This window comes from Pipistrellus kuhlii, unplaced genomic scaffold, assembly GCF_014108245.1.
Source record: "Pipistrellus kuhlii isolate mPipKuh1 unplaced genomic scaffold, mPipKuh1.p scaffold_m20_p_2, whole genome shotgun sequence".
NCBI classification, from domain to species: domain Eukaryota; kingdom Metazoa; phylum Chordata; class Mammalia; order Chiroptera; family Vespertilionidae; genus Pipistrellus; species Pipistrellus kuhlii.
The window spans coordinates 108668647-108684040 of record NW_023425515.1 but is presented as its reverse complement, the minus strand read 5'-3'; the positions used below and the strand labels follow the sequence as shown (position 1 = coordinate 108684040).

General features: G+C 48.1%; 1 protein-coding gene across 11 annotated transcripts in view; it reads left to right on the top strand.

Moving 5' to 3' along the window:
- The window catches only part of SLC22A23 (solute carrier family 22 member 23), a 171410-nt gene that overhangs the window by 86856 nt on the left and 69160 nt on the right, over nucleotides 1–15394 (top strand). For 2 of the 11 annotated variants that reach the window (XM_036446782.2, XM_036446775.2), the window contains one exon: nucleotides 4423–5085. The exons of the other annotated variants lie outside the window; for them this stretch is intronic. In XM_036446782.2, coding sequence (XP_036302675.1) covers nucleotides 4423–4447 — 25 coding nt within the window. In that variant the 3' untranslated portion in view covers nucleotides 4448–5085. Of the gene's footprint in view, nucleotides 1–4422; nucleotides 5086–15394 lie in introns of those variants that run through there. 11 annotated transcript variants of the gene reach the window in all.

Below are 15394 nucleotides of genomic sequence, written 5' to 3'. Positions count from 1 at the left end.
GGAGGATGCTTTGGCTACAGAAGCAGCTGTAAGCTCCAAAAGCCCAGGCAAGCCGAGAGCTCCATGGAGAAGAGTCTTTCCCCTGAGCTCATGTGCATTCTCCCTAGATCAAGCATGTCAAACTCGCACCGTGGGCTGCATGCGGCCCACAACGAATATTTCTGTGGCCAGCCAATATAACAGTATATAAGAAACGTTTTAATAACATTTTTGTAACTTAATTTTTACAATATCCTGTTATACATAATATTAGTAACAAACTACAACATGTGCTAATGACTGATTACTATAATCATGCTGCATTCATTTCCTTTACACACATTATGTGCAGGCGCACCATTTCTCTCTACTAATGATAGCAGCGAATATTTTAGCAGCCAAGTGCCACATAACATTAGTCTTGGACTGACTTTTTTGATGTGCGCAACAGGAAATATTTCGCTTTTGCAGAACAAAAAAAAAACAGGTTTATTTGCATTACACTTATTAATTTGTGCAGTTACACAGTGTCTAATAAGTTAATGTTTAAGAAAAAATATTAATTTTTATTAAAATGTTCTATTATTTTATGTTAACGTTACTCATTTATTTCAGCCCTTTGTATTCAGCATGTCTCTATCAAAATAAAACTATGTTTCTTATGAAAATTGAAGCTTTTGTTTTTTTGTGGCCCACATAAACTTAAACCTTGTTTATTTGGCCCCTGTTAAGTCTTTGAGTTTGACATGCTTGCTTTAGAGAGCAATGGTTTTCAACCTTCCTAATGCTGAGACCCTTTAATACAGTTCCTCATGTTGTGGTGTCGCCCAACCATAAAATTATTTTCGTTGCCACTTCATAACTGTAATTTTGCTACTGTTATGAATCGTAATGTAAATATCTATGTTTTCCGATGGTCTTAGGCAACGCTGCTAGTGGTTCTCAACCTGTGGGTGGTAAACAGGGGGAGCGCCACTCAGCCAGAAGCTGGGCTCACGGCTTGTGAGTGCAGCTGCAGTGGCGGGAGTTCCTCCCGCTTCCGTGACGACACTAAGGATATCCGACTGCTGGCTTAGGCCTGCTCCCCGCTGTCGGACATCCCCTGAGGGCTCCTGGACTGTGAGAGAGCACAGGCTGGGCTGGGGACCACCCCCTCCCCAGGGCATGAATTTCATGCACCGGGCCGCTAGTAGTAATAATAATAATAATGTTATTTATTCAGTCAGTAACTGTACTGGACAGTTGCCACATATTAATCCTTCTCCCCACAATACTTTGAGTGAAAAATTGAACACCACTTAACAGACGGGAATACCGTGGCTTAAAAACTGGACCAAAGCCACCCACCTTATAGTGGTGGAGCCATAGCTCATCCCCATGTCTTTGATCTTTCTCACTTTGGCTCCCAGGGTCCTCCTGCCGTTCCCTGTGTTGTTTCGTGATGCTGTAAACCCGCAGTACATGCATAATGACTTTGACAAGTTAAAGGAGTCAAAGAAAAATTAAGTGAATAAAAGAATAAGAAACCAACATAGTTTTTGGTTGACAAATTAGTAAATTGTTTTAAAGATAAAGTTTTCTGGTTCCTGTTTTTCTTTTGCCTCTGATGTTCCCCTAAGAATTCAGGATAAAGATGCTTACATTACACACCTGATGACATGTGTTGTTTTTTTTTAATCCTCACCAGGGATATTTTTTCCATTGATTTCTAGAGAGAATAGAAGGGAGGAAAAAAGGGGTGGGGGTGGGGAGAGAGAGCGAGAGAGACATGTTGGTTGCCACTACCAAGGCTGGGAAATCTGCAACCCAGTATATGCCCTTGACTGGGAATCAAATCCAAGATCTTTTGATCCTCAGGCCGAGGCTCTAACCACCAAGAAAAACTGGCCAGGGTGACCTGATGACTATTTTTTTAGTGTTTTATCATTTTTAGGGGGGCAGGGGGAACCTAATACATGGCCAACACCTGTCTTATGATAATAGCAGAAAAGAATTTTTTAATGGAATTATTCTGAACCATGAGGGGTAGTTCCATAGTTATAGGTTTAACCTCTGTGTTCTTTAATGTTTAATTAGTTGCTAAAAAAACAAACAGTTAATAGAGCCTCTGTGCTCTCCATGGACAGGTGTTCATGCCGGTTTGCTCGCTGCTGCACCCTTGCTGCAGGGCCAGCACGGTTGACTGTGAAAAACCCTTTGCCTAGGAGTCTGAAACCATGGATTCTGGCCCTGAATTGAGGCTTTAAAAAAAATCCTCACCTGAAGATATTTTTCTATTGTCTTTTCAGAGAGAGCATAAGGCAGGCAGAGAAGAAGGGAGGGAGGGAAGGAAGTAGGGAAGGAGGGAGGGAGAGAAACATTAATGTGAAAGAAATATCAATCGACTGGTTGCCTCCCACACACACTCCAAATGGGGATGGGGAGTGAACCCGAAACCCAGGTACATGCCCTTGAGCAGGAATCGACCCTTTGGTCCATGGGCAGATGCTCTAACCACTGGGGAGCACCAGCCAGGGCCTGAAGTGTGGCTTTTATTAGCCATGTCGCCTGGGGCACTTTACTTCAGAGAGCTGGTCCTTGGCTTCTTAAAATAAAAAGTGGGAACTGTCTATTTTGTCTTATCGGTTACTGTAGGGACCAAGCTCTGGGCGAGTGTTTGGTGGCATCATCAGGACTCTCTGTTCCTTTCCAAACAAATAATATTGTGCCTTTGTGTGTAGATTGGAGAATGAGCTCTCGCCTCTGTATGTGCCTTACTTACCTTTGTCCCATGGCTCACGACAGTGCCCCAGAGTGGCGTGATTCAGTGGGATGCAAGAACGCTTGCTCCTTGGGTGCCTGGGCCTGCAGGCTGGACATGGGAGGTCAACCCCAATCTGAGCCACCACCTAGGCTAGGCTGGAATGTAGTGGCCTAAAGTAAAAAAATATCCTGTGTAGTTCACCTGTGGGGTCAACCGGTCCTTGGCTCTGCCCCACATCCCTATGTCCTCTCAGAATGTAAAGCTAGGTCCCCTGAGCGGCCAGGACCGGAGGGCAGGGTCGGGAGTCATCATGGACGTGGAACTGAGCAGAGGCCAGCACAGGTGGCTCCCACCACCCCTGGAAAAGCTCCCTTCTTCTCTGGGGCATGCGGCTGGAGCAAGGAAGGCCAGAGTTAGTGCTGTGTGGTCCTTTTTGGAGTGGAATGTCATTGTGCTAGGAGGAAAGCAGCTGGTCCCTCGGCACTGGGGTACCAAGTCTCAGTCTGGGTGTGTTGCTGGGCCCCCCCAAACTGGGCCTGGACTTGTGGCAGATGCAGCCTGTGCCATCAAGGTGACCCCAGCAGCCAGGCAGTGAGCAGGGGCTGAGCCCATGAGCCAATTTCCGCCCATTCCTTCTTCCCTCCCCTCCAGCTCCTCCTCCCTCCCAGCCCCCTCAGCCTGTGCTCTTGGGCCCTGGTTCCCTGAGGGGCAAGGCGGCCAAAGCTGCCACATCCCAGTTGGACTTTGTCTTGTGTCTTGTTTTGGCTGATAGCCTGGGCCCTGGGACAGAGCCCCACAGCCAACACCTTCCCCCTCCCCCACTTGCCATCCGTCCTGGTATCACCTGGGTTGGGCTGTCTGAGCGCATCTCCTCCTGCTGTGCTAGGTGAGGACAGGTGAGCAGAGCTATAGGAAGAAAAACTGGCTGGGTGATGGGAGATGCAATTGTGTGTTTTGTTTTGTTTTGAAATGGCAGGAACTTAAGTCACACAAAAATGCCATTGCCTCACTGCCCTGTGCTCACATCCTCAGCCAAGTGCAAGCCCCTTTCTGATGCCCACTGGAAGCTCTGGGCAGTGGCCCTCAGGGTGGGTGCCCGAATGGAGGAAAGGACCCTGGATAGACCTTGTCGGGGCAGGGATGTCACCTGCTGCTGCAGGCCCAGGGACCAGGCTGCCGAGGCTAGCCATGGACTGCGGGAGCCGCGTGGCAGATCCAGCAAGGCTGCCTGCTTGGAGGGAAGCGGGTGAGCAGAATGCTGACAACAGAGCAGGAGACTGTTCCCAGCTGACCTCGGGCCAGTCCAGTGAGAATACAGATCAAAACTCCACTCCTCAGCTGAAACAGTCTGCTACCGAAGGCTGCCAATTGGCTGGGCCTGCTTAGTATTTGGTTCACACGCATGGAAAGGAGGAGGCTAGCCTTTGGCAGAACTTTCCTTCCCCTCCACCCTGCCCCCCTTCTGAGCGGTGGAGAGATGGAGAGACCAGGTGACGGTGGGCACCTCCTCCTGGCCCAGAGTCTGGCCCCGGACTGCCTCTTTTAAAGAGATGGGCCCCAGGAGAGAGCCCAGGAGGAGCAAGGCCCTCAGCTGACACTATGTGGATCAGGAAAGGGCTTCCTCAGTAGGTGTTTCAATTCTGATGAAAATGTATTCTCATTTTTTAAAGTATGCTTTCAGCAACTTTTTTTTATTAGAGGTTCACAGAGCCTTTAGTTTGCTGATCTGCATGCAGACCTCTGAGATGTACAAACGGAATGTTTCCTCCGTGTTCTCCGGTCTCTGCGTGGCGGCCCGCAGCCTGCGCTGTTTTCTGTATCTGGCTGTCATTCCCTCCTAGCTGTGTCAGCGCTCGTGGCTTTGAGCATGGGAATTGGCTCACATGTCACACTTCACTAATTACTACTGCAAGAATGACTTTTGTTATCAATCGAGATGGTCTTGTGTTTCCTATTGCCTCCAAAGTGTGATTCAGAAAGAGGCTGGGGAGGGTTTCCATGGACTGCACTATTGGCGAGGGAGTGCTTTGTAGAAGGGAAACCAGGAGCGACTTCTCCAGACTGCTGCCCCGCCCCTCGCCCTCTTTGAAAACTGGAGATGGAAGCAGAAGTCTGGAGACGTGGTCCCTACAGTTTTAGAAATGGAACCGGTGCCAGGAACCTCCTGTGGGACGTTGGCCTGTGTGGCCTTTCTCAGCTGCTGACCTTGAGACTTTCCATCACTGGGACATGCTGGTCCCCACCTGGTCATTGTGATGCTGTCAGAGGAGCCCCAAGGTGTTTGAGGTCACGAGAGAGAAGGACAGGACGTGGGATAAAATAGTCATTGCATAGATTTAATTCATCCAACTTTGTAAAAAGATTAAAAAATGAGGAACTGACCCTCCCACTGACCCCTGTGGACCTCCACCTCAAGGAGCACCTTCCTCCCATCCTGGGACGAGTCCTCCGCTCAGCCAGGAAGGATTCCCCACCCCCCACCCCCTCCGGAGGACACGCTCCTGCGAGGCGTTGTCTGAGTCTTTGCTCTGCCTCCATCACGGAGGCCCACGTGGTCCTCTTTGTTTCCTAGGTGAATGGGACAGAGCTGAACACAGGAGTGAGTGGAAACATGGAGATGGGGAATGAGGTTGTCGGGGTGACCTCAGGAGGTGAAAGATCCTGGAACCACCTCTCCAGCCATTGAGCGGCTGCCTGAAATCTGACCACAAGAACGTAGTTCTCTATTTTAAGCCACAGAGGAGACTTGACCCCTGAGAATGATAACACAAGCTCTGTGAATCACTCCCACTTCTTGGAGTTTGGGTTTATCTGACTTCCCTCCTGAAGGGGTAGGGGTCACTGTGAGGATCCTCATGTGGGTAGGATGGGGTGGGCACAGACCACCGGGGGCCCCCAAAGGCAAATAGTCCTGCTTTACCTTTTGGGACTTGTTTATTTGCAGCGGGGAAGGGGGAAGTATTTTGGTCATATACACATAACATAAAATTTACGATTTTAACCACTCTTTTTTTTTTTTTTTCATTTTAACCATTCTTAAGGGTACAAATCATTAGCATTAATAGCGCAGTGTGATACTACCATCATCTCTAGAACTTTTCAACTTACAAAACTGAAACTCTGTTCCCATTAAACTGTAACTCCTCACTCTCCCTCCCCACAGCCCCAGGTAACCACTGTTCTACCTTCTGTCTAAATGAATTTGACTACTCTGGGTTCTGCATATACATGGAATCCTACAGTATTTGTCCTTTTGTGGCTGGCGTATTTCACTGAATTCAGTGTCCTCAAGATTCTGTCATGCTGTTGAGTGTGTCAGAACTTACTTTTTAAGGCTGAGTAGTCTTCCATTGTATGTATAAATCACATTTCACTTATCCACTCATCTGCCAATGGACATTTGGCTTATTTCCACCTTTTGGCTATTGTAAATGACATAGCTGTGAACATGAGTGTGGAAATAACTCTGGAGTCTCTGCTTTCAGCTCCCAGAGGTGGGACTGGTGGGTCATGCAGTAATTCTGTGTCTAACTTTTCGAGGAACTGCCACGCTGTTTTCCACCGTGGCCGTGCCATTTTATAACCCCACCAGCAGTGCACAGCGATCCCCGTCTCTTCACATTTTTTACATCCTAATGGGTGTAAAGTGAACCTCGTGTGGTTTGGATTGGCATTTCCCTCATGATTAGTGATATCGAGCACCTTTTCATGTGCTTATTGGCTACCTGCATATCTCTCTGCTTCCTGTTTTGTTTTAAACTTGTGTGTGACCTGAGAAGAGCTGCTCAATCAGAGATGGAAGACAGTGTGCCTGGCGGCCAGCTCAGCTTAGCGCGGCTGCCGTCTCCCCGATGGTGGCAGATCTCAGTAGGTGCTCGTTCCACATTGCGCTGGAGTCAGATGAGGTTCGGTTGCTGTGCCCTCGCTTCCCCTTCTCAGTGCCCATCTTTTGCTCAGTTGAAACTTATCTGGGATTCTGGATGTGGCCTGTATGTCTCCTTGCTGTCTCTGTGTGCCTATAAATTAAAAAAAAAAAGTTTCCTCCTTTGCAGTTGTATGGCTCCCTGTCCTGTCATCCTAAATGACTGAGATGCACAGGAGTAGGGGGACGGGAAGGAGGGGACAGTAGACCTGATGTGCAGACACACAGTGTGGAGACCGGGTCCAGATGAAGCACGGGGAGGGGCAGAAAGCAGAGACCTCCCAGGACACTACCCAAGGGGAGCGGGAGCTTCCCTGTGAATCCGAAAGATCTGCCAGCACCTCCCAGCTCCCAAGGCCGATCCCTGCACTCCTTTCTCAGCAGAGCTGCGCCTCCTCTGCTGTCCACGCTGCTTGATAAAGCAGAAACCCTCCTGGGGACTTTCTGATACTGACAACCAAACTGTTCTCTCCGGCCCTCATTTCTCATCTCCCACAAAGAAAGCACCACTTGTTTCCCCTTGTTAAACCATTCAAACCTGTAAAGAATTTTTGTGAGTTTATTTCAGCCAAACTGTCTACAATTACTGGGAAGCAGAACCTCAACTAATTGAAATAATGCTCTGGAGAATGGCAGATTACATCTGTATTTATACATTGCAATCTAAGGAAGGGACTAAGTGGGTTACATGAAATCCATTGGTGATAGACTAGAGAGGTGGAAGAAAGCCAAGCCAGCAAGGGCTGGGGGGGGGGGGGGGGGGGGGGGGGAGAACAGACCCTGGGATTGGATAAAAAGTAAAATGATAGAGGAGTACTTAGGTGGGTGTAGGAATAATTAGCATGATAATGAAGGAATTTGTCTTGGTGCCCAACACATTAGGTTGTGCTCCAAGGGGTACAGAACAGGGGAAGTTACAAGTTACCTAGTCATTCCAAATGGCATGTTATTATAGATGCAAAAAGGCAGATAGGCTCAGTTAAGGTAAAGGTTGATCTTGTCAGTGAAGATACCGGCCTTGGACATAACTGCCCACCATAACTGCTTTTAGTTGAAGTTTAATTTCAGACCATCCTTTGTGGTTACTTTAGGTCTCTGAGTTTGCAAGATCGCCATGCAGGCCTCCCCTGAGCTTGTCAGGTTAGCATATGGCTCCTTTCGTCCACACCTTTAAGGTGAAGTTCAAATACTGCTTCCTCTTCAAAGTCATCCCCAGCATGGACTCCCTCATTTGCATTGCCTGCAAGGTGTCTTTCACGGCACAGAGGTGACACCTGACACCAGGTGTGCCTTGTCTCATAGTCATGGGTCTCCTTGGCAGACCGTGGCCCCTGTGGTCAGCACTGCAGCTTACTCATCTTGGCATCTCCCCTGGCAAAGCCCCACTGCCTAGTCCTTGGTGACTGAGGGAATGGGCACTGATTATTATGCACACCTATCCTTCTATTTTCCACTTTTCATCATCAATCAGCGTTTTCTCTGGGTTGAGAGATGGGCCTGGGACGTTGAATAAGAACACAGTTCCTAAACTCAGGAAGTTTTTAATTTGGTAGCCAGAAAGGTCATTTCTGCATTTTTATTTATGGCATGTTTTTAGATGTATGGTTGATATTAAGAAAGAGGTAAACAACATAGTACATGGAGTTCTGTTTTTTAAATAGTTGGGATCTGTGGCTAATACAGTGTCTAGGCAGCTAGGGAAAACAAACCTACTCTGTGCTTGAAGCCATTTCCTCCTGTGGATTGATAAGGGGAGTAGTCTGTGCATTGTTGCTGCACCACCTGCGTTTACATAAGAAGCTGCTGGGTAATTATTGGCCATGACAGGTCCTTACAGGGCGGTTTGCAGTTGACATTTGCTTAAGGAACAGGAGGATTTGTTTGGCCAAAACAATGATAACTATTCCCATGGCATTTAAATGCTGCTGGATTTCTGAGACTGAGAATGTGATGTGGGCACTGCATGAAACGTGAGCATCCTATACAGTGCCTGTCTTGTTTCCTGTTTTGTTTTGGTTTTCTCTCCCAGGCTGCTTTGCTGGCTTATCTGCTTAAAAGTGTGTTGCAGACCACCACGGCCTCTGGGTGTGTCATGGTGGTGGGAATCCAGAAGCCTGTGCCTGTCCTGGAGGCCCCACTTGGCATCACTTGTCCACGAATTGACCATTGAAGGGGCCATTTCCCATCTTAGAAATGGGGATAACACCTAATATCCTTATCTTTAGGATTTGGTGAGGGTTTAGGAGGTAATGTGTCTAATGCTCAGAAGGGCTCGGGTGTAACCGGGCCCTTGTTATGGGTGCTGTTGATGTGATGGGCCTGATTGCAAAGCCCAGAGGCCCAGGCCAGCCGGTCCCCACTGCTGAGCAGGTGAGGAGGGAGAGGACAGGGTTACAGCGGAGCTCAGGACTCGGGAAGAAATGTCCTATCCAGACAGGGTCCCAGCCAGCAGATTGGCTATAAATAAACACTCCTGTGTCTTAAGCTAAAGATTTGCCCAGAGAAATGGAGAAGCTGATGGGAGGGTGGTACAGAGTGGCCGAGTTCAAGAGCAGGTGAGGAGGTGAGAGGCGGCCAGGATTACCCTCTGAGGTTTCCCTCCTGAGAAGGCTGCTGCCTTCTCCAAGGTGGGGTATGGCCCTTAGCCTCACAGCCGTGCAGGTTGGACTGCATACACTGTTTTATGATCCAATTCTGTCAGCTGTTTAGCAGCTCACCATTTCCTGTTGAGCAGTTCCGGGAGCCGGCAGTCCAGATCCCAGCGGCTGGCGCACCTGGGGAGAGTGCGCAGCAGCAGCCTGGTGTTTTGATGGTCTTTGTTATTGGTAACTATGAAATATTTTTTATATAGACATCTGTGGACCCACTGCACAGACTCAGAAGCAAAGTGTTAGTGTAATCCAACACTCCTGGCCCCACTTCCTCCTCCCCCCTCCTCCAGAGCCATCCACATTGTTGTCTGTTAGCCCCATGAATCCCCTTCCATGCTACCACCTCTGTAGCATTCCTGAGCAGTGTTAGAATTCTCCATGCTTCCGTGTTGCCTAGAAAATTTGTCTTTCTCCTATTTTATTTTAAGTTAAAAGCTTCTTACCATACACAATAACTTCATCTTTTTCCTCTGATATTCTGCTATCTTAAGATGAGGAAACGAATAGTATTAGCATCTTTTTGTTCATCATTTTATTTTCACACTAGTGACCCGGTGCCTAAAATCTGCGCGGCCCCACCCACCTGCCACCCCGCCTTGACACCCTAACCTCTCTACCCAGAGCTTGAGCGTGCCTGGCCCTGCCCCCACCCCGCCCCCTTCGGCCTTCTCTGACCACTTCAGGCCCCACCCTCAGTCCTGCAAGTTGCCTCCAGCTGGTCCTGCCTCCTCCGGGCGCCTTCCCACTTCTGTTCCATTTCTGGAGCAACGTGGCAGCTTCACCCCGCTGTGCACACAGCCTCCTGCTGATTGGTCGTTATGGCATGAGGGCATCATGACCATTAGCATATTAGCTCTTTATTATATAGGATGTAAAGGGGAAGAGACACTAGTAAGTATCTGGGAGGAAGATTATTTTTTTGATTGGCAGAGGCAGTGTCACAGAGAGAGAACCATTTCTTTCTTTCTTTTTATTTTTTTAATGCTTTCATTGATTTCAGAGAGGATGGGAGAGGGAGAGATAGAAACATCAATGATTCAATGATGATTCAGAGAGAATCATTGATCGCTGCCTCTTGCACGTCCCACATTGGGGATCAAGCCCACAACCCGGGCATGTGCCCTGAACTGGAATCAAACTGTGACCTCCCATTTCAAGGGTTGACGCTGAACCTCTCACCGTCTGGGAGAGAGGAAACCATTTCTCTGTGGGTGGAGGATGCGAGACCATAGGTACAGAGACACCATTTTTTTATTTTTATAAACTCAGTATTAGGAACCTCAGTGTTTTTCCTGTTTCCTAATTAAAAGAAAAGGTGCAGACAAGGCAGCAGGTGCTTCATGCTCTTAGGGACGGAGTCAGTGCTGTGACCCTCGACCCAGAGATCATTGGTTTTCTCTTATACCATCTTGCCTACCCACAACTAACAAAGCTACCTCCTTAATTGACTAAGAAGGACGAGTATTAATGGAAGAAGATGACATTGAATTATGAGATTCAGCAACCAATTACATGGTAACTTGGCCCAGCAGAGTACCTTTCTCATTGTCGACACTCACTAATCATTTGATTGATTAGTAGGAAATTAGAGATGGTGTGAATAATTGAAATCTAGACAATGCCCCCAAGTCCTTGTCTTCCCCCAACACTCTTAAAGGGGCATCTCCTGAAACCCGGGACCATGTTTCAGTGCATTATTCACATAGTTCATCCACTAACAGATGGTTTATCCATCAGTGCTTGAGTGCTTGCTGGGTCCTGGGGCTCCAAAGCTGAAAAGACATTGTCCTTCCGTTGAGGTGCAGAGTAGGAGGTGGCATCTGACCACAGCACAGTGCTCGCTGTGACGGAGCACGTTCTAAAGGCAGGAGGGACAAGCGAGGAAGAGAGCCTCGATCTTTCTGAGATTTTCTTCCCTTTACCCAAACCATCTCCATGTAAAGGTGCTGCTTAACCAAAGGGAGGAGAAGGGAGGAGAGCCTCGGAGGCCCTTGTGTGTTAACTTCTTGGCACAGGTACATCCTTGTTGAATTTACCATCGAGGTGTCCTGGAAGGGTTATCTCTGCTCACCTGGGCCCTCACTGCCTCAGGGGGAAACATCAGTTCGGTCCTGTCAGCTGAGTGGTCTGTGTATTCTGATTGGGAAGTTCCCCTGAGCCTTTCATGTGGCTCTTATCTTGGCCTTGCCGAGTCCAAAGGAAAAAAATGATTGTGATCGTCATCGAAATTCCCAAAGCCATCCAAGTCTGCCAGGGAGGCGTACCTAATGGGGAAAACAGTTTCACTACCTGTCACTTAAGGGAACATCAGGGAACACAGCCAACCTGCCAAAGATATGCATTTCCCCCAACTGTTTTCCTAGAGAAAGCTAAGCTCCCCATCCATAGGAGATGGAAAAAGCAATGGCTGGGGTTTGGACAACACCTCTGCTACAAAAGAGGCTGTGGTGCTCCCTGACTCACAGCCTTGGGGAACAGTGATCCTGGAAGCAGAAAGCACATGAGCACGTTAGGGTGGCAAGGGGTGGGACAGAAAGAGCCCTATCAGTCAAGCTTCAGAGGAAGAAGAGGACACCCCCACCACCACCACCTAGGAAACTCAGTAGTAAGTACCTCAGTGTTTTTCCTGTTTCCTAATTAAAGAATAAGATGCAGCACAAGGCAGCAAGCGCTTCATGCTCTTAAAAACAGAGTCAGTGCTGTGACCCTCGACCCAGAGATCATTATTTATTTTTTTTTTTTATCTACACCATTCCTAGGAAAGCAGTGCTTGATTGGTTTGGTGATTTGGAGACAAAAATCCCAGTAGCTCAGTAGCTCTAGTCTTTTGGTTTTCAGTTGAACTTTTTTCCTGATGTTTATATCTGTATGATTTGAAAAGGGTAACAAGCACCTAAGTCCGAGCAGTGTGATGTTTTAAAGCCCAGGGACTCAATGTTCTCACTGGGGTGAGATCCACGCCACGAGGTCTAATGACTTTAAATGAACCACCATGAAGAATAGTGCATGTGGCCGCTAGAAGAATCGGGGTGAAGGTGCCTCTTAGTGGGAGTTCTGGCTGTGGTATGGGGAACCTCAAATGCAGAACTTCTATTTTTTGTTCAAATACTGAAGATCCAGGCTTTGATTCAGACAGTTACATAAAGACCCCAATGACACATGCCTTTGTAGCCCTCTGCCATCTTTTCTTCAAAAAAATTAAATAAATAAAAAATTGTTGAGCCCTAGCTGGTTTGTCTCAGTGGATAGAGCATCGGCCTGTGGATTGAAGGGTCCTAAGTTTGATTCCAGTCGAAAAACACATGCCTGAGTTGTGGGCTTGATCCCCAGTAGGAGGTGTGCAGGAGGCAGCCAATCAATGATTCTCTCTCATCATTAATGTCTCACTCTCTCTCTCTCTCTCTCTCTCTCTCTCTCTCTCTCTCTCTCTCTCTCTCTCTCTCTCTCTCTCTCTCTCTCTTCTTTCCTCTCTGAAATCAATAAATCTGTTTTTAAAAAATTGTTTAACAGTGGCCATTCTTGTATGTAATTTTTAATGAAGCCGAGCATTGTAAATCTTAACATTGGATGTGTTGTGGGACCAGTCAATATTTGTACAGTAATTATATTTATTTACTTACCACTTTCATTTTTAAGTACAACTTTTTACCCTGTTCCTCAGCAACAGAATTCTGTTGAAACAAAGCTAACCAGCAGAGGCTGGTTCTGTTAGCAGTAGGCAGGACGTGTGTGCTGTCCAACATTGTCCCAGGTGTTTCCCGAGCTTTCAACACGTTAGACTCGCATGTGTTTCCACACTGTTGTTCCAGAGAAATTCTGCTATACGTTTTTCCTTTTCAGCAAAGTCCCTCATTCACATTAGTGACAGAATTGTAATTATTTTTAAATATTGAAAAACAACATGAGTCATTCTCAGAACTAAAGGAAACTTGCTGCTGAGTAGTTGGCAGTTTCCACACGACATAAGGATGTGATTTAAGGACCTAAGGGATTCCATTTCCCATGATTAAGGTGAGTCCCAGTAGAGGTTTCTTATTTACAGACTAGAGGCCCCGGTGCGTGAAATTTATGCACGGGGGTGTGTCCCTCAGTCCAGCCTACACCCTCTTTAATCTGGCACCCCTCGAGGGATGTCCCAACTTCCCATTTAGGCCCAGTCCCGATAGGATCAGGCCTAACCAGGCAGTCGGGACATCCCTCTCACAATCCAGGATTGCTGGCTCCCAACTGCTCTCCTGCTTGCTTTCCTGATTGCCCCTAACCACTTCTGTCTGCCAGCCTGATCACCCCCTAACCACTCCCCTGCCAGCCTGTTTGCCCCTAACTGCCCTCCCCTTCAGGCTTGAGTCCTCCCCACCCCACTGCCCTTCCCTGCAGGCTTTGTCGCCCCCAACTGCCCTCCCTTGCAGCAGGACTGGTCTCTCCCAAATGCCCTCCCCTGCTGGCCTGATTGGCCACAGCTGCCCTTCCCTGCTGGCCATCTTGTGGCTGCATATTTTGTCTACAGGGGGGCAGCCATCTTGTATGTTGAAGTGATGGTCAATTTGCATATTATTCTTTTATTAGATAAGCTGAAAAAATGAGAATGAGACAGAGGCAAAGATAAGAGTCTGTAGAATTAAAACAGGCTTTCTCTCCCTTTTGTTGTAAATCATTGTAGTTAAAACTTAAAGCCTGGCACACTTTCTTTCCTCCTTTCTCCCTTCCTTCCTCCCTCCCCTCTGCTTTCTCCCTTCCTTCCCCTCTTTTCTTCTCCCCTCTTCTCCCCTCCCTCCCCTTCCCCTCCTTCCTTCCTTCATTCCCTCCCTCCCTTCCTTCCTTCCTTCCTGTGTGGTTTCCTCATCACCATAGGAGGACAAGAAGCACTTACACATTTTCTTTCATAACCTGCCCTCCTCCGTGGTCCCAACAGGCTGAGGCTAGCTCTTTGCCTTGGTGCCCGCCTCCAGCACTCCCTCACTCCTGCTAGCAGAGGAGACTTGCATTTCAGGTGTGGGAGGAGGAGCAGTCCCTCCAACTGTTGGTCCTCACTCCTGAACATCCATCCCTCCTGCTCTCCTGCTCTCCCATTTTCTGAGGCCATGAGGGGCACAGCAGCAGCCTTGGGGTGGTCCCACATCTACAGGGCACAGGGAAGGCCTTGGCATTGTTTTCCTTCACCCTGCCCAGGTGGAGGCATCTGTATTGGATGAGAAGGATTAGAGCCTGGCTCTTCCGACTCAGCCCAGAAGGGAGTGCCTTGTCTCCTTGCCTTGTATTTGGTACCAAATAGCAGAAATGTGGCCTCCATAGGCCTGCTGATGCTGGGTAGTGGGGGGTGGAGAGGAGATGTGCTACTGAATCTTCGGGGTGGCGGATAGCCTGGTCCTAGCCTAAAGCCAGGAGAGGCTTCCAGAGCTGTTTGCTGGGGAAGGAATGGGGCTGGGGTAGCCCAGGGCCGGTTATTCAGCCAGGATGCCTGATCCTTGGGCCTGGCTGTACAGATGCAGCTGAGTGCTCCACAGATCAAACCCCAGCATTTATACTTCAGGGCCCATCTCAGCCTCCAATCCCCAGAAAACTTTGAGATTTGCCTTTCTGCCAGCACTACTGAGAACGTAGATTATGTTCACTTTACCTTTCCCTACTCTCTCTCTTCTACCCCAAAAGGCTAAACCCCAGGCCTTTTCCACCATAGTCCGGTTATGTTGGACCAAGACACACCTACTGGTGCACTCCCAGGAGATTTCTTTTCTGTCCAGTGTGCGCTTCACCACGCAGGGCCTTAACTGCAGGGCCTTCCCAGCTCTCCTTTCTTCCCTGTAATTCTATACATACTGCATCAGCCTTTCCCCGGGCTCTGTTTGCAGCTGTTCAGAGGGTACTTCTCATCTGTCTTGGGTGTCTTGAATTTTAAGTGAAGTTTGTTCTGACCATCCTGGTGTTACCTCATGTAGAAAAAATGTAGGTTTGTGATTATAAGTTATGAAATGCAAAAGGGATGAATAATAAAACAAACTTTCTCTCCCACTACAAATGAAATGCCTCAATAAAAGCACAGCGTTAAAATTTGAAATGCCCTTTGATACTAACTTGTTGCCTTCGGAACACGTGACCGAG